At 48.2% G+C, this 18942-nt stretch overlaps 1 protein-coding gene across 2 annotated transcripts in view; it reads left to right on the top strand.

The window, feature by feature from the left end:
* Nucleotides 1–18942, top strand: part of Ngef (neuronal guanine nucleotide exchange factor) — a 96794-nt gene that overhangs the window by 50320 nt on the left and 27532 nt on the right. Inside the window, exons 1-2 of one of the 2 annotated variants that reach the window (XM_021174309.3) lie at nucleotides 12725–12968; nucleotides 13675–13817. In XM_021174309.3, the coding sequence (XP_021029968.1) occupies nucleotides 12862–12968; nucleotides 13675–13817 (250 nt within the window). In that variant the 5' untranslated portion in view covers nucleotides 12725–12861. Of the gene's footprint in view, nucleotides 1–12724; nucleotides 12969–13674; nucleotides 13818–18942 lie in introns of those variants that run through there. The other variant, XM_021174300.3, reaches the window with a different exon arrangement.

Below are 18942 nucleotides of genomic sequence, written 5' to 3'. Positions count from 1 at the left end.
GATTTGAACTCTGGACCTTTGGAAGAGCAGTCGGGTGCTCTTACCCACTGAGCCATCTCACCAGCCCCAGCTTTGACTTTTGAAGTGTGGAATGAGGCCCACAGAACCACACTCCCTGCCCTTTTTGTTAATGTTTTAGTGTGTGTGTGTGTGTGTGTGTGTGTGTGAGAGAGAGAGAGAGAGAGAGAGAGAGAGAGAGCGAGAGCGCCTAAGTCAGAGGACAGCTTACAGGAATCATCAGCTCTAACCTTCCGCCATATAGGTCTCAGAGATGGTACTTGGCACCAAGCCTCCTTTACCGGCTGAGCTATCTTAATGGCTCCTATTGGTTTATTTTTGTCACGGGGTTTCAACTGTGTAATTCAGTCTGGCTTCAAACTCGAGATCCCTAAAAGCTTGGATTACAGAAATATATCACCATGCTAAGCTTCTCCAGATTTTACAAAGAAAACTTTTACATAGGAGAGTCATGGTGGTATAGACCTGTAATCCCAACTACATCAGGGACTGAGGGGGACATGGCAAAAATCTACATCAAGGACTGAGTGGGCTACAAACAGGATCAAGGTTACCCTGGGTAACTTAGAGAAACTCTGTCTCAAAATAAAAAGTGGCCAAAACCAAACCAAACCAAAACCAAAAACAACAACAACCAAAAGTCTGGGGACATTAGCTCATCAGAAAACACTCGCATAGGGTGAATGAAGCCCATTTCAGGAAGAAAGGGAGGGAAGAAGGGAGAGAGAGGGGGAGGTATTAAACATATAAACTGAAAGACATTGAATAGACTCAAAAGATGGCAGCCCCTTTTATATTTGAGTTCCATCTTTCTCCATTCTTTGTTTTCTCTGAGTTATGTGAAAGTGAACAAGACTCCCAAGTCTTCACCCCTAAACACCCCTCCTCCCACATACAGCTCCTGAGAATAAGGATGACCCCCTACATAATCACAGTGGTCTGTCACACTCACCCCATAGTAAAGCCAACGTCTGGCTATGCACAAATGCTCTTGATGTCCCCAGACAATCACAGCTGGCACTGTGGTCCAAGATGTAACCAAGTCACTGCATGTATTAGTCTCTCTCTCTCTCTCTCTCTCTCTCTCTCTCTCTCTCTCTCTCTCTCTTGTATGTGTGTGTGTGTGTATTCAAATATCTACAAGTCAAAAGGTACATTCAGGAAAGTCTTAGTCTGGGTCCTGATGCTCTGGAAGCAGTCATTTTTACTAGTTATCCCTGAGGGCAGGGAGTGAAGAAATACATATCTAAGAGGTGTTTTAACACTTGTTTGTTTATGTGTGTGTATGCATATGCCACAGTGTGAATATGGAGGTCAGAGGGACACTTGCAGGACTCAGTTCTCACCTCCTACTGTAGGTCCTGGGGACTGAATTCAGGTCATTAGGCTTGCCAGCAGGTGCTTTTACCACGGAGCTGTCCATCCAGTTAACATCTTCTGAGTCAGTTCTGTTACAACAGCAGCTGCACACACTCGTTCCCACCTTGCTTCTTCAGCTCAGCTCTGGAGACCAGCTCCATTTGGTGACCCGTTTCTCATGCTCATTTCTACAGTAGCATCGCACTTGGTTGTATGAAGCTATATGGTTTGTCCAACCAGTCTCCTTAGGTGGGGATTTAGGTTGTTTCTAACATAGAGCACCGAAAGACAAAGCTGCAACAAATTAACTTGATGTGCGCCTTGTTCTGTATTCTAGGATTAAGTCTTCAGGGGAAACTCTAGTATAGAATTTCTGGGATAAACTCATGGATGCTTCTAGAAGTTTTTGCTCAGTTCCCCTCCATAAAAGGCTGAATGATCTGTCTTCGAAACCAAAGGATGTGTTGGTGCATACTTCTCAGTTTTACTTTAATAATCACAATAGATTTCAATGAAGAAAATTGGGGTTGTTTTAGCTTTAAGAGGCTGGAGTGATGGCCACCCACAAGGAGCACGGGGTGTGCCAGACTAGATCCAGGGCTTGGCTGGAGACTGGACAGGCATGCTCCAAGGTGCTCCTGAAGGGAAGGAATTTTCCATTCTGTGCTGTCATTTTTCTGACTCACTCCTGTGAAGCAGACTTGCCCCTCTCCTGTGAAGAGCCCATAACTTTGTAGAGGACACACAGTCATTGACAGCTGAGGCTCCTTTCTCAAGAACAAATGACAATTTCACTTAGAAGACCATGCCAAGGATATTCCTCTGAGATCCCCACAAAGAGAGAGAGAGAGAGAGAGAGAGAGAGAGAGAAAGGAAGGAGGGAAGGAAGGAAGAGAGAGAGAGAGAAAGAGAGAAAGAGAGAGAGAGAGAGAGAGAGAGAAAGAAAGAAAGAAAGAAAGAAAGAAAGAAAGAAAGAAAGCCTTTTAGCCTGAGCTAAGCAGAGAGAGCTAAGCCGGGGAAAGCCCTCGGACTGTCACGAAGCAGAGCCACTCCAAGGAGCAACATTTTAGAAACAGCAAGAACTTAGCAGGCTGCATGGAAAAATAAGACACAGCCTAAGAAGAAGAAAAAGCAGCCAATGGTCAGTCCCGGAAAGGAACAAACAGGCAGCGGGGAGAAAACCAGGAGTGCAACAGCAGCTCTTGTTGGTAAACAGATTTTGTCCCTGGAAAATAATAGTGTGTTAGCTAAAGGGACTCTTCTCTTTCAAGGAAGCTGAGAGGAGAGCACCGTGAGAAGCGGCTACAAGGAAAAGGCTTGCAGGATGGTGTTTGAGGCTGTTTTGCTGAGGGGTACTAGGAGGGCCCCCCTCCCCCAGATCTGCCTCAATCAGCAAATGTACAAAGATCCTCGGGGTACACCAGGTACCCCGCTTGGCAGCCCAGGGAAGGGGTAGAATCAGTCAGGCCAACCCTCTACTCTAAGCACTATATTAGGGCAGCAAGTTAACTTTCCAGTCAGGAGAGATGAGAGCCCTAAGAGCCCCCAGCTCTGTCTCTGGAGCAGGAGACCGGGCGGGGGCGGGGGGGGGGGGGGGCTTCTGAAGTGGGAGGCATCTGCCAAGTGGGCGGGAAGAACCTGAGCCTGGGGTGCTGGAGGACCCCCCCCCCTTTATTGAGAGACAGTGAGAGCCTGCTCTGGCTGAAATGGAAGCAGTGTTCTGATTAGAACTCCTACACTAAAATTTTTGGAAAGAAAAGGGCAATTTCTGGAAAAGGGACTTTTTTTTCTTTTTTTTTTTTTTTAAAGCCAGACAGATGAGCATATCTGGTAAGTGCCTTAACACTGTGAATGCCAGGAAATAGCTCACTGTAAAATTTGGCTTCATGATTCTCTGGAAAAAAAAATTTTTTTTTCAGAGATTGATGGATGTGACAGATTGAGATATTTTTCTCAGGTAAATTGAGCGACTCGGAAGCAGCCCTGCCCTTCCCAGCTCATCGTGATCTCCCGTAGTTACAACGCCCTATCAACTCAGACTCTAAATTTATGCACATCAAAAGGTTGATGTTGTTTTAAAGTAACTTTTCTCCTTATTATGTAAGTGACACATTTATTGTAGAGAAAAAAAATTTAAACACACAAGTACAAAGAAGAAAATTCCCTCCGAACCCCTACAGCCAGCTACAAGTACGGTGCAGTACTTTCTGTGGTTGTTCCTGCGGTCCCCCAACCCCCAGGAATTCCTTTATTATTACTGTGTGTGGGCTTGTGTCATGTGCAGGGATAGGGCCACTCACCACCTTCCACCATTCAATTCAGTCTTCAGGTTCCAGCAGCAAGTGTCCTTAGCTGCTGAGACACCCCACTGGCTCCTTTTATTTAAAAGGACATATGCATGCTTAAAAGTCAACCTATAAGCAAAATAAATAGGTTGTAGCAGTTCATGCTTATAATCCAGCACTTGGGGGAGGGGAGGTGAAAAATGAAGAACACCAAGTTCAAGTCCAGTCTGGGCTACATTGTGAATTCCAAGCTAGCATGGGCAACAGAGTATGAGCCTATCTATGAAACAAAATCAAGCCAAAACAGACGCCATAACAAAATTATAAAATGATATAAGAATCTATATATTTTATTAAAATATATAGGCATCTTTTCAGATTATTAAATATTAGTCTAAAATCATTCTAACCATACAGTATTCCATTGGACAGATATGTCACTATTTAAACAGTAAACTGGTGCAGAGGACAGTTGATAAAGTGCTTTTCATGCAAGCAGGAGGACCTGGGTTCAAACCCTCAACACTCATGTGGGAAGTTGATCACAGCAACACTGGGCACAACAGGAGGATTCCTTGGCCCTTGCAGATCTGCCAGTATAACCTAGTCAGTGAGTTTCAGGTTCAGTGAGATTCTGTCTCAGATAGATAGATGGATGATTGATAGATAGATAATAGATAGATAGATAGATAGATAGATAGATAGATAGATAATAGATGATAGATAGATAGATAGATAGATGATAGATAGATGATAGATAGATGATAGATAGATGATAGATAGATAGATAGATAGATAGATAGATAGATAGATAGATAGGGACAGTAACTCAAGAAAACACCTGCCATTGACCTCAGGCTTCCATCCACACATGGATGAGCACATGCATGTGCGCACGTACACACACACACACACACACACACATGCACACACACACATGCATGCACAGAGTCAATCTTCACTAACTGGATATTTATGTGGCTCTAAGTGCTACAGTTATAAATAGCATATCCTTTCAGCTATTTCTTTTGCACAGACATAATAGTTTATTGGATATATTCCTAGAAGTAGACTGTCTTCTCCGTAGAGCAGGAACAATCACAGATTTGCAGTACAGAGTTACCCAGTCGCCCTCAGGAAGGTTCACACTCCCACCCCGCCAGGGGCACTTTGGGGCTTCCATGCGTGCCACAGCGACCAACATCTCTGCATTGAAAAGCCCATTATTGTGTTTCTCAGATGCTTTTTGACAGGTCACACTTTTTCTTTGAAACATCTGCTTACAAAGCTTTGAATTCCAGGAAGGAGAACCATTTTCTCAGCCCATGAGAGGCAGGCAAGGACCCGAGACTTAGCATCTTGATACAGCACATTCTCCCTAGGTCTCTAACATGGCTCATCTCATTCAAACACCATGCTGATCTTTCTACAAGACTCTGAGCCCTTGAGCACTGAGCAGAACAGTCAAGGAAAACAGGATAGCAAGAGCAAAGTGATTGTTTCAAAATAAAACTAGAAGTTACTCCACGGCCTATGGCTTGTTATTTAAAATTCAGTTATTGGCAACCTTTAAGGAAGGATTTCTAATGATTCATTTTCTTAACTATATGCCATCTTTTCAAGTTTACTTTATGAATGGACAAGGCTCTTTCTTTCTTTCTTTCTTTCTTTCTTTCTTTCTTTCTTTCTTTCTTTCTTTCTTTCTGTTTTTAAAGATTTATTTTATTTATCTGAGTACACTGTAGCTGTCTTCAGACACACCAGAAGAGGGCATCAGATCTCATTACAGATGGTTGTGAGCTACCATGTGGTTGCTAGGAATTGAACTCAGGACCTTTGGAAGAGCAGTCAGTGTTCTTAACGGCCTTTCCCCTATTTGGCCAAAAGCACAACCTCTCTCCATAGCAACCATGTTGAGAAGGGTAAAAAACCAAAGCAAAGTACTATTCAGAGGGACCACATCCAGGTAGAATGGGTTCAAGGGCTTCTCACAACAAATCACGCTACCTCCTTTTCGCTGGGGGAGGGAGGCACTCATCCTAGGAGCTGTCAACTCCTTCCCAATAAAGTCAGTGAAAGAGCCTTTGGGCAAAGATACCCAAGATGCAATGCAAGCACCACTGGTGTGGTACCACAGAAGAGGAAAGCCTAAAGCCAGGCCTCTCAGCACACACCTAATTGCATTCCTTGTATTTACTGATGGTCTCCCTCAGTAGCCCCAAGATGTGTAGGAGACAGGGGGTTACAGAGATAAGTAACATAGTCATAGCTCACAATGATCCCCAAGAAGTTCAGGGGTATCAGAAGATACTAAGGGCCTAGCTGTGGGAGCTGTCAGAAATGACCCCATCACCATTCGCTTTATTGATATTACCATACAATGAGTTGGAAGCAAGGCATTGGGGAGCCATTGAGGGAATCAGGTGTGTGGGGTGATAAAGCTGGAGGAAACAGGAGCAGAGGGAAGAACAGCAGGGAAGGCTGGTAGGAAAAGTGGCTGCTGTACTTTAATGCAAACCCAGGGGCTAGCCACGAGTCCACCAAGGGTCTGCGAGTCCATTCTCAGCTTGAATAATTTGCTAGAAGCACTCATGCACTCCACAGATGACTATAAAACTCACACTGTGGTGGCTACCATAAAAGGACACATTCAAATCAACAGAGGGACTGAGATGGGCAGGTTGGAGCCAAGGGACTTCCACACAGATAGACACCCATGGTCTTCTCTTCCCCTGTGGAATGTGGGACAGTGCTAACTTTCTTGGGCAAAGAATGACAACATGCATATGAAAGAAGGAAGGGAGGGTGGGAGGGAGGGAGGGAGGAAAGAAGGGAGGAAGGAAGGAAAAGTCCAACCACAGGACCTTACCAGAGCCTTGGGGACACAGTAACTTGATAGCTACTCAGAAAGCTGACTTCAGATTTTATGCAGGTCAGAGGTAGTGTGTTTGCTTGCCTAACATTCAAGAGACCCTGAGTTTAATTCCCTATTTGGAAAAAATAAACTGTGGTTCCTTATTCCACAAAACTCACCTTGATTTAAGATGATGTGTATGACCTAGTCACTTTTCTGTTGCCATGATAAAATACCCCGATTAAAAAAGCAACTTAAGAGAGAAAGGGTTTATTCAGCTCACAGTCCATCACTGTGGGAATATGCAAGCAACAGGAACAGCTGGCCACATCACATCCACAATCAGGAGTGAGGACAGGGAGAGTAAAATCATTCAGGCTCCATACCCAGCCAGTTTCCTCTACTTTATTACAAAGAATTGTGGGCCCACTTTCAGGCTGGGTCTTCCCACATCAATGAAGTCGATTAAGACACTCCTTCATGGGCCAACCTGATCTAAACCAACCCTTCCGAGAGCTTCCTTTCCAGGTGATTCTTGGGTTTAGTTGAGAATTAAACTACTCTGGTTTCATCTTGTTTGCTGTAATAACACACTGACAAAAGCAATTTGGAGAGAAAAGGATTTTTTTTTCTTACACATCCAGGTTATTATCCATCATTAATGGAAACCAAGGCAGGAATTCATGCAGGAATTTGAAGAGAAATCGTAGAGGAATATGACTTGCTGGCTGGCTCTCTGGCTTCCTCCATGCTTCATACTTAACTAGCTTTTAAGGACCAGGACCACCTGCTTGAGAAACCCCGCTGCCCACAGTGGGCTTCACTCTCCCACATCAATTGATAATCAATACAACCTCCCACAGATCTGCTCACAGACCAAGGAGATATAGACAATTCCTCGAATGAGGCTTTTTCTCTCCAATGACTCCACATTGTGTCGAGTTGACAATTAGGGCACTGGCTGTCTTAATTAGGGTTTTATTGGTGTGAAGAGTCACCATAACCAAGGCAACTCTTATAAAAGAAAACGTTTAACTGGGGCTGACTTGCAGGTTCAGAGGTTCAGTCCATTATCATCATGGCGGGAAGCATGCAGGATCCAGGCAGACATGGTGCTGGAAGAGTCGAGAGTTCTACATCTTGATCCAAAGGCAGCAATAGGAGACTAGCTTCTACAGGCAGCCAGGAGGACGCTCCCTCTCCCGAGCTGGACAGGGCTTGAGCACTAGGAGCCCTCCAAGCCCGCCTACACAGTGACGCACTTCCTCCAACAAGGCCACACCTCCTAATAGTGCCACTTCCCATGGGCCAAGCACATTCCAACCACCACACTAGCCATGACAATATGCTTCCAAATCTGCTATGTGTCACCAATGAGACCTGGAGCTCAGAAAGCATAAAGATGCCTGAATGCTGAGGTTTGCCACATAAAGAAAAAAAAGAAAACACTTATAACCTAAAAGAAGACATAAATAACTCTTAGACAAACTGTCTAAAAAATGCTAAATATTTCTTTTTTAAAAATCTATCATTAAGTTATTCACACACATGTAGAGAACCTACTGTGTGCCAGCCAGATATAAACATCTGAAATATCCCTTAGTGCTTTGCTTTGTGAATGATTCAGAGCAAAATGTCAGCGAAGTAGAGATTTTAATAACAGCCTGCCTAATAAGCCCTAATATGATGGGAATTAGAACACGGGGAATTTAGCTTAAGGTTACATGTCTCAGAACTCAGCGAGTCTCTAAGCTGATTTTATAATTAGGAGCATATTTTTAGCGTATTTTTCAACTGGAAGATTTTATTATATTCATGTTAATGTATGTAATTTCACCATGGTATTTTTGGAATTTGTAGAAAAGTTGAATCTTTATTCTTCAGTGCAGCGGCGTGTGAAGGTGACAGCTCCCACTTCATGTCACATCAGATTCAAGGGACAGAGCCATGCAAACCAGCAGGCCCTGCTCACTGCCATGAAATGCTCTTCCTAGGGATACCTGGTTCACAGAGCACCATGGGGCCGAGTGGCCACCGCTGGTGATAAAGGGGAGGGGACCTGGTGGGTGACAACCTTTCCCACAGTTGTCTCAAGTCAAATAGCAGCCCTGCTCTCAGGCTGGGTCTCCCCACATGAATTAAGTTATTCAAGACAGTCCTCCACGGGCCAGCCTCATCTAACTAACCCTCCCTTTAGACTCCCTTTCCAGGAGTCTTAGAGGACATCACCAAAAGCCCTAGAGGAGGGAACAGTTTTTAACATGCCTAGCAAAGTATGCACCCAAAGGCCTGGAGAAAGCTAGGGGTAGCAGGACCCTGGGAAGCTATGACTGCAGGAGGAGGCTGACCTTTGCCTTCAGGTCACAGAACTCCAATGGCAATGTTTAAAATCAAACCGCCAGCTCAAGAAGAGGACCCTCAGTGAGAAAGACTAATTGAGGGAAAGTATTTTTAAATTATTTTTATTTATGTATGTATTGAGTAAGTGGCATGTGTGTGTGTGTGTGGTGTGTATGATGTGTGTGTTCTGTCTGTGTATCTGTGCATGGAGGACAAAGGAACACATCAGGGGTTCTGCTCTATCTCAACTGTATTCCTTTGAAGCAGGTTTATCAATGAACCTGGAGTTAGGCAGGCAGCCAGCAAGGCCCAGAGCTCCAGAGAGAAAAGACTTTTAACGGTGCATATACCAAGGAAAAGAGACTGCTCTTAGGGTTTGGGGGGGAACCAGTGGAGATGTAGTAAGACCTTAGCACATGCAAAGATGCACAGAAGTCGAGGCTAGCTCTCAGGCTGACCCTGGGCTAGTGACAGAGCAGAGTACATAGGCTAGGGCAGAGCTGCCTCTGCTCCAGTGGTTCTCAACCTGGGAGTTGCTATGGCTTTTGGGGGTCAAATGACCCTTTCAAAGGGGTCACATATTAGATATCCTGAATATCAGATATTTACATTATGATTCATAGCCATGGAAAAATTACAGTTATGAAGTAGTAGAAAAATAATCTTATGGTTATCACAACATAGGGAACTATGTTAAACGGTTGCAGTGTTAGGAAGGTTGAGAACAACTGCTTTGCTCTCATCTCTGAGGACACCTACATACACAGAAAGAGTTGTGGCCTGGGTATTGCAAACCCTGGTGGGGCGTGGTTAAGGCCATAGAGAGCCACAGCATGAGCCAGCCCCCAACAAGCAGCAAGACAACATTGCCACTAGGTGATCTCAAGGTAGGACCAGACCACCCCTCCAGTGATGTGCAAGGCAGAGCCACAGTCCAGAGAGAACCATGCCCAAGCCTCAGGGAATTGTCTTTGACCAGATGTTTTAGCTACTGCTCTTGCTTCCAAAACAAAATCCCCAGCAAATGCAACTTCAGGAAGGAAGGCTTTGTTTTGGCTCACAGTTCAAGGGCTCACAGTTTGAGGGTGGCGTCTAAAGTGGTAGGGAAGTCCTGGTGGCCACAGGAGTATGAAGCAGTTGGCCACATTGCATCACAGGCAGGAAGCACAGAGATGAACGAAACGGCTCAACTAACTCTCTCCTTTCCATTAAACCTGGGACCTTGGTCCATTGATGGTATTACCCACACTCATGGTGAATCTTCTTTGTTTCTGGAAACTTTGTTAGCATCATACTAGGACTCTGACATGTCACCTCTTTCTTCCCTTCTATAACTAGGGCACTGATTCCCACTTATCCCAATAGTTATTTATCCCAATACTATAGTTAGAGGTCACATCATATTTGGTTTCAGATGAGAAGTGTTACCTGAGGATAAGCCAGACCTTGAGTCTTAACCATAGCTAACTTGTTATTGTTGACTTTTCTTTTTCCCCAGGAACAGGCATCCAACTCAGGGTCTTGCACTACACCACTGAATTATGCTCCCCACGATACTTGATGTAGATAACACGTTAAGGTTGATGCTGGGAATGGTTAACTACTGTGTTGTTTGGATTATGAAATGTAGTCTGAGTGTCCAGAAATAAATTTAGGATGCGGGGGGGAGCTCCAATGGGAGAATATTATGGGTTGAATGCTTATATTCCCCAAATTCACAGGTTGAAACAAGTACCCCCTCCCCAATATGACACTATTAGGACATGAGTGCCCCTCCCATATGACACTATTAGGACATGGGGTCTTTGGGAAGCCTCTACAACATGAGGGTGAATTCCTCACAAATGAGATTAGAAAATCCTAAAGAACACCGTCCCTCCCTTTCTGCCAGAAGGCAATGAGGAATCAGGAGTCTGCCATTCCAGAGCTCGCCCAGCCACACCTCAGACGGTACTAAGGTAGGCTCCAGTTGTGCAGAAGACTACCCCTCCCTGATAGGTCCTCATGGCAGCCAGAGCAGAGCCGGGGGTGGTACTGATGAGGACGGCTATGGAGCAGAGTTGTAAAGGGAAGGCGTTGAGTGGAGTCACACCCAGGAGGAATCACAAAGGCAGGTGCAGGGCTTGGGAAAAAGACCCAGGGGGTGGGGGGCTTGTATTTCAACTCCCATAAGGCCGTGAGAGAACTGTGCCTCAGGAAAGCAGGGGTGAGTTTCAATGTCCAGATTCAGAGGGCTCTCTGCCATCTCTAATCCTCTCCTCACATTGAGTCAGGGAGAGATGGAGGATTATGTCAGCTCCTGCAACCTGGGGATGACAGATTCCCTCTTGCTTTGCTTTCTTATCTGTCGCTGTGACAGAACACCCAGACCAAAAGTAATTTAGGAGAGAAAGGGTTTATTTTAGCTCAAGTCAAGGCAGGGACTTGAAGCAGCCAGTCACAACACATCCACAATCAAGAACAGAGATAGGAACACATGCGTGCTTACACCACTTAGCTCAGGTTTGGGTTGGTTTGGTTTTCTGTCTAACACCGTTCATGGGAATGGCACAGTCAAAGGTAGACTGGGTTTTCCCACCTCAATTAACCTAGTCAAGACAATTCCCCACAGACATGACTGATGTAGACAAGCCCTCCTTCAGACTCTCTTCTGTGGTTGCTAGGCTGTGTCATATGGCAATTAAACTAACCATTGCCCCTTCCAAATAAAACAACCCTCCCTTCCCAAAACCATCACTGTTTCTCTTGAGTCCCAGCTATGCCTCCCACCTACTCATCCAAGAACAAGCAACCCTTGAGGCTGGAGCAGCAGCTCAGGTGTTAAGAGCACATGTTGCTCTAGCAGAGGACCCAGGTTCAGTTGCCAGCACACACATGGCGGCTCACAACCATGTAACTCCAGTAATTCCATAATTCTGGTTCCAGAGATCCAACGCCCTTTTCTGATTTTTGAAGGGTACCAGGCAAACACATTGGTCACATACATACATGCAGGCAAAATACTCATACACCAGAAAAACCAATAATCACAGCTGCCTCAAACCCCCAGGAACAGGTTCCTTATAACCAATGCCCACAGGTGGCGTGTGGAGGGGGCCATGCTGGGGAACACTGTGTCCCACCCTCACCCCCAGGTACCTACAGAACTGGCCACAGCGGCTCTTGACTTGAGATATTTCTCTCGCATATCATCTCGTTTATCTGAGCGCTGTACTAGCTAACAAACAGTAGGGTGCAGATCTACTTGTGGGTAGGAAAATCCTAAGGCAGTTTCTGGAAACTTCTCCTTAACTCCCTCCTGGCAGCGTTTGGGGGTCGCTGGGAAAGATTTGGTCCAGCAGAAAGACCCACTCAGGAAAGACGTCTGAACTGGATGGGGGGGAGGGTCCCCCCCCCCCCCACACACACACCTGAGAGTCAAGAGCAAGAGTGCAGGAGAAATAACTGTTTTCTCTCCAACTGGGATTAGAGGGCAAACATTCCCAAAGCATGATCTAGGAGACTGAACTGTAATGGGCAAGGGATGGGACAGAAGGTCGCCTCTCCCTCACCTTCCAGAAACCCCGGGCGGAGCTATGAAAAACGACCCACTGGCAAGAGGGGGAGATAGGCTGAGGCAGCTCTGTCCCCTCTGTCCCCTCTGTCCCCGCGTCTCCTGGCACCCAGCGGCCGCGGGGGAGGCAGGCGCTGCGGGGCTCCGGTCCATGTGGGGAGTCACCGCCCCCTGGTCCGGGTGCACCCGGCCCCAGCGCCCCCACCTCGCCGCCGCCGGCCTCGCCCCCGCCGCGCGCGCCCCGCCCGCCTCCCCCGTTGCCGTGGCAACCCCGGGAGCCTCCAGGCGCGCGCTCGTCCGCGGGAGCGCTCTACAGCGGCGGCGGCGGCAGCTCCGGCTTGAGCCGCGCGCGCTGCGACCTCACTCAGAGCCCGCGCGTTGCCCCCGGCTGGGCCCTGGGCCCCCCGCGCGGCCCCCCACCAGCCCCTGAGCCTACCCCGTCGCTGGTCCCCATGGAGCTGCTGGCTGCAGCCTTCAGCGCCGCCTGCGCCGTGGACCACGACAGCTCCACCTCGGAGAGCGACACGCGCGACTCGGCGGCGGGACACCTGCCCGGCAGGTGAGGACCCGCTGCATCCCGGCCCCCGCGCACTGTCCCCACGTACTCCCGCCCACTCGCTCCCTGGGCGATGTTCTCGGACCCCTGCGGCCTATCCGGGTCCTCGGCCCCCGGGCTCCTGCTGCCCCCCACTAACTCTAACCCGACGGACCTTCCCCCTGGGAGAGCCGTGCGTCCTGTTCCAGGTCACTAGCACCCAGTCCCAGCGTGGGGTGGCCTCCTGCACCTTGTCCCTGGACGCCCAGAGTGTGCGCGTCCCGCCCTTCGCCCTTCTCTGCGTTCCCAGTCTCTGGAACTGGAGGACAGAGCCCCGAGTGGGGCCAGGGGGCACGGGACGGCTAAGGGAGTCGGGTGGCAGCGGGCTGGCAGGACCCGTTAGAGCGGCCTTCCGCGCTGTGCAGCGGCTGGGGTACGCCAACTTTCCGACGCCTGTCCGCGAGCTCGAAAAACATGAAGGTTTGGGCGGACTGGTGTGGGAGTGAATCACCCCATCGCGCCCTGGTATGGTGACAAAAAGGGTTTGTCGGGCTCGCCCGGTCCGGACACGTGGCGGCCACTGTGACCCCCCCTTGGCTTGGAAGCTCTTAGGGGCAGTACCCTCAAGCCAGCAGCCGCTTGTGCTGACCGACAGTCGCCTCTTGCGATCTAGCCAAGGTGTGTCGTTGCTTAAAAATAAACAGCCGTCGCTCTCTTCCTTCTCTTGCAGCGAGTCATCCTCCACCCCTGGAAATGGAACCACACCCGAGGAGTGCCCAGCCCTCACCGACAGCCCCACCACGCTCACCGAGGCCCTGCAGATGATCCATCCCATTCCCGCCGACTCCTGGAGAAACCTCATTGAACAAATAGGTGGGTCCAGGGCAGGCAGCGACTCGTTTGGGCCATGAGAGCCTGGTGGCTTCCAGGGGACCCTGGTTGCTGGGCTGACTGGCATGCGGCTTTTGACATGACTAGTTCTAATGGTTTCCTAGGCAGAACTGACGAGTTTTATTAGTGCTGCACCACTGAGCTAATTTAGCCGGGATTGTGGTGTATTTGCGAGACTGAGTCTCACACTGCAACCCTGGCTAGCCTGGACCTCCTGCAGGCCTCCTGCCTGAGAACTTGAGTTCCAGGGTTATGAGCTTGAGACTCTATGCTGGGCTTTAGCAGTGGGTATTGATCTTGATGTCTCTTGGAGAACACTCTTGGTCCAGCCCTTTCCTGCAGAAAACGTTGTTTCCAGAACAGAGTAGCTGGAGAGAGAGAATGAAGCCTTCCTTGACCTCAACAGAGAGGTCCTAGGAGGACCTGGAAGGTAACCAAGGAATTAAAGCTGTACTGGGGAGCTCTGGGTAGAGCCAGGCTGGCCCTGAACGCATGAGTGAAAGCACAAGAGGCCCGAGTGCGTTCTGCGTCTCCCCTCCCCCACCCCCACCCCCACCCAGAAGATTCTTTCCAAAAGGCTGCCCAGGATGGCCCTAGGGAACAACACTTGGGTCCTCCAGAGCTGGGAGAAAGTTCTGAGCTGTTGGAGGTTTGAGGCATCCCAAGTGGTGAAGCATTTGCACTTCTAAACTGCTCCTGACATCAAACTGTTCCTCCTGTTATCCCCAGGGTCACCTGTGACCGGTTCTTGTTAATCCAGGAAAGATGCTAGCTGCTTTGAAAATATTCTGGGATGTTGTCAAAGCCATCAGCAATCTATTCTTTTAAATACAAATTTTACATTTAAAAAATATGATGCTTGATGATTATCTCCCACTACCAAACCCTGTAAGGGACACAGTGTCTCCAGAATTGCAGTGGAGCAGGCCCAACTGTAGGGAGACTTCTTAGGGAGGCTACTCTTTTGAGCTGGGAGCTTCCTACCCTGGCCCCGGGAGGAGAGAGCTGGAGGCTGGGAGATCCATCGCTGCCTGAGGGTAAACTGAACCCACTCTGGTTTCTGTCTCTGTGGGTTCTCTAGCGGTCAGGCTGAGGATGCTGGGGATGTAAGTGTGTCGTCGTTGTCTCTGGCACCTAACGTGGTGCTTGGCATGTAGAAATTGCTTGTTAAATAATAACTGAGAAGCTTGCCCTTTACAAGTAGGCTTGGAAGATTTAAAGGAAACTGCTTTCTCTTCAGGAAGATAGATGCAGAATGGCTGGGTAGAGGGCGCTTTAGCTGGAGGAGCTGGGAACTCCCCTTCTAACAGAACAAGGCCGACCCAGTAAGGATCATTTCAGTAAGAGAGAGAACAAAGCCTCTCTGCTCTGCCTTCATATCCCATGAGCAGGAGCTTAGACAGGGAACGTTAACATCCACGGGAAGGTGTGCTTATTGTTGGCACACAACCATGAGACCTTGTACCTTGAGGACAGTAGTGGCACAAGATAAATCTATTTATATGAAAATTAGAATTTAAGACAAATAAAAATGAAAGATTATGAAAAAATGGTTAGACCATTTTCATCATGGTAACCCCAGGAGGGCAGGAGCTGGAGTACATCTGGTGTCCTTTGAATGTTCTAACATGGCGAGTGTTGAGTATTTGGCTGGAAGTAACAGTATGCAGAAACAACCGGTCTTCTGCAATGAGAGTGATTCATCCCGGCTAATACTCAAGAGGTAGAAAGTTCAAGAGTTGGTTCTTCCCCCTACACAGTCACCCAGCTACATTTTCTTCATTCCCTCCCTTCTTTGGCTTTTGTGTTACAAGGTATCTGTTGTAGCCCCGGGCACCACATCTTCAAGCCAAGGTCTGTAATAGCAGGAAGGATAGTTTGTCTTCATGTGTCTACTGGAGATAGCTACTGTCTTAGTGTTCTATGGCTGGGAAGAGACACAATGACCATGGCAACCCTTAGAAAAGAAAACATTTAATTGGAGCTTCATTACCGGTTCAGAAGTTCAGAAGTGAGTCCATTATCGTCATGGCGGGGAGCATGGCAGCAGGTAGGCAGGCAGGAGCTGAAGAAGTAGCAGAGAGCTACATCCTGATCCACATGCAGGCAGGGAGAGATACTGAGCCTGGCATGGGCTTTTGAGATGTCAGAACCCACCCCCAGCGACACACTTTCTCCAATAAAGACCACACCTCCTAATCCTTTCGACCAATTGGTAACCAAGCATTCAAATAGATGAGCCTATGGGGGTCACTATTATTCAACTAACTACAGATTCCTTTCTTTTCTTTTTGTTAAAGATTTTTTTTTTTGTATGTGAGTACACTTTTGCTGTCTTCAGACACACCAGAAGATCACATTACAGATGGTTGTGAGCCACCATGTGGTTGCTGGGAATTGAACTCAGGACCTCTGGAAGAGCAGTCAGTGCTCTTAATCACTGAGCCATCTCTCCAGCCCTCCCTCCCTCCCTCCCTTCCTTCCTTCCTTCCTTCCTTCCTTCCTCCCTCCCTCCCTCCCTTCCTTCCTTCCTTCCTTCCTTCCTTCCTTCCTTCCTTCCTTCCTTCCTTCCTCCCTCCCTCCCTCCCTCCCTCCCTCCCTCCCTCCCTCCCTCCCTAGGTTCCTCCCTCTCTCTCTCTCTCTCTCTCTCTCTCTCTCTCTCTCTCTCTCTCTCTCTCTTTCTAAAGAAACCCTTAGATCTGTTCTGGGTCGGCCTTATCCTCTCTTTCTGTCTCCTTGGCTGGTATATTAATCCATACCTTGCATTGGATATCTTGGTATATTATGTATTGTGACAAAATACCTGCTGTCAAAGAGGTTATTTAGCTCACACTTTTAGGTGTAAGAGCGGACCATCCATTTCTGTTAGCCCTAGTGAGGTCCATGCCACACACAGGAAATGGTATCAAAGACGAGACACCATGAGAGGGAAGCTAGAGAGGTCCAGGGCCAGACAATTGATTTTAGAACAATCTCTTCTTGATCTAAAGCTCTGATGGAATGTTCAAGAGGAGAGGCCTGTGTTTGTTAATTACCTTCTCTGAGGCCCCTCTCCACCATTTGGCATGGAGACCAACCCAAAGAGCACATGAGCCTTTAGGGGGAAATGTTACACCCCAATCTTAATACTGGTAATGTATAAACAGTTAGATAGTTCCCCTCAGAGTTCTGCTGCCAGCCAATAATCCCGGTGGATCTGTGTCTAGTGAGAGCCGCTCTCTCTGCTTCATGGATCATGAAAGAGTCCCACGTGGCAGGCAGAACAATGAAGAGCCCTCCAGCCTCTGATGAATCTCATCCAAGAAACCCAATTCCCCAAAGGCCTTCCCTCCTAATACTGTCACATGGGCTTTAGATCCCCTCATAGGAATTGGGGATGGGAGGGGGAGCATTCAGATCTCTGTCTCTCAATGGCACCGAATGCAGGTATTGAGCCCACCACCGCTGGTGAGAGCCTCCATCGGACCCTGCCTACTTCCCTGAGCACATAGTGTCCAGCCCAGCCCTCTCCTCCCCAGTGGAAGGCAGGGGTGGGAAGGGACAGGGAAGAGGCGGCGTCCACTGTGCAGCACTTTCAGAAATACCATTTCCAACACAGCTACCCACAGTGCTGGTATTTTTGTCTCCTTCCAGCACATGTGCCACCGAGAAGTCTTGGGTAGTATTTGCCTGCAGTTTGCTGGCTGTGCCATGTGTTTTTCTGAGCCTTTAAAACATGCTAAGTTAGACACTTCCAGGAAGCTTAGAAATGGTGATTTTTAAAAGGTGTTCAACCATGACTAAGTACCCGCTCTGCTAAGTCACCGTGCAGAAGCTCCAGCAAATATCGTCAGAACGATGACTGGATGATAATTAGCTTGGAGGGCCAAGGAGGTGGCAAAATGCTGGCCACACAAGAGTGAGGACTTGGGTTTAACCCCTAGAACCCACTGAAAGCTAGGCATGGCAGCACATGTCTGTAATCCAGATACAAGAGTACCCCTGGGGTTCACTGGCCAGCTAGCCTAACCTATTTGGTGAGCCCTAAGCCAATATGGAATCCTGTCTGAAAAGAAAAAAAAAAAAGAAAAAAACCCAAGGTGTCCAGGACTTGAAGAGTGACATGTGCCCTCCACATGCAAGCACACACACATGCACATGCACACACATGTGTACTTCAACATACACAGACAGGCATGTGTGTTTGTTGAACTGGTTTCTGTGTTGACATTGGACTATCCTTGGAGCACATCAGCTTTGGGTGGAGTTTGGCTCCAATTCTAATGCTCATTAGCATCCCTTCAGCTGGTGAGCTACATGTTGCATTCTGCAACTAGTACAACTATTAAAAACACCAGATCTGAATCCCCTGAAGTTGGGGCTGTCCTGCCTTGCTGTAAAGGCTTCATGAAGTACAGTCACAGAGTCACCGAGTGCCGGAAGCAAATGATGTAATCAGCGGGATGGATTTGTGAGGCTCCCGCCAGCGACTGCAATTTCTCCAGCCGCTGTCAGGATTCCCACGGTGGTCAGTTTCTCTTCCCCCCCTTTCTGCTGTTTGCGTCCTTCCAAGCTGCGCAGAGAACGAATGGTGCCCCACGTCCATGCTGCCTCCACAGTGAGAACTTTGCAAGGATCCCACTTAACCTTATGCCTGGGTAAAGCTCCATGCCAGTGTGCCCAGCTGCCGATTGGGGCTCCCCTATCACCCCAAGTAAACTTACATCTCTTTGTCACCCCAGCCTTCTGTTCCTTGCTTCTACCAATGGTGCCTTCAGACCACTTTCCAAGCTGGTTACTTGAATATTGATCCAGCGCCAGCCAGCTGCCAGGGCTTGTCTTCTACCCTGTAACCATGCCATGAGTTAGGGCCTCTGCTCTGCCCTGCCCCCACTTAATTGATGCCCTTGTAGTCCTGGGAACTGCCATGGCCCCTATTCTCCCTACCAGGCATGCAGATGTATCAGTATGCCTATATGGGGTCTGCACAGGTCCCCAGGGCAGAGTTCTGTCTCTACAGCATGACCTATAAGATTTTTGGAATAACCCCCCTCTACCAGCCGCTCAGCAGGCAGTGTCACGTGCCCCTGTCCCCACCAGCCCATGCGGATAGACTGTCCCTCTGCTC

The sequence above is a fragment of the Mus caroli genome, unplaced genomic scaffold (assembly GCF_978045245.1).
Source record: "Mus caroli unplaced genomic scaffold, Mus_caroli_1 scaffold_1, whole genome shotgun sequence".
Classification (NCBI taxonomy): domain Eukaryota; kingdom Metazoa; phylum Chordata; class Mammalia; order Rodentia; family Muridae; genus Mus; species Mus caroli.
Note: the sequence above shows the minus strand (reverse complement) of the source record. Positions and strands in the feature narration are given on the sequence as shown.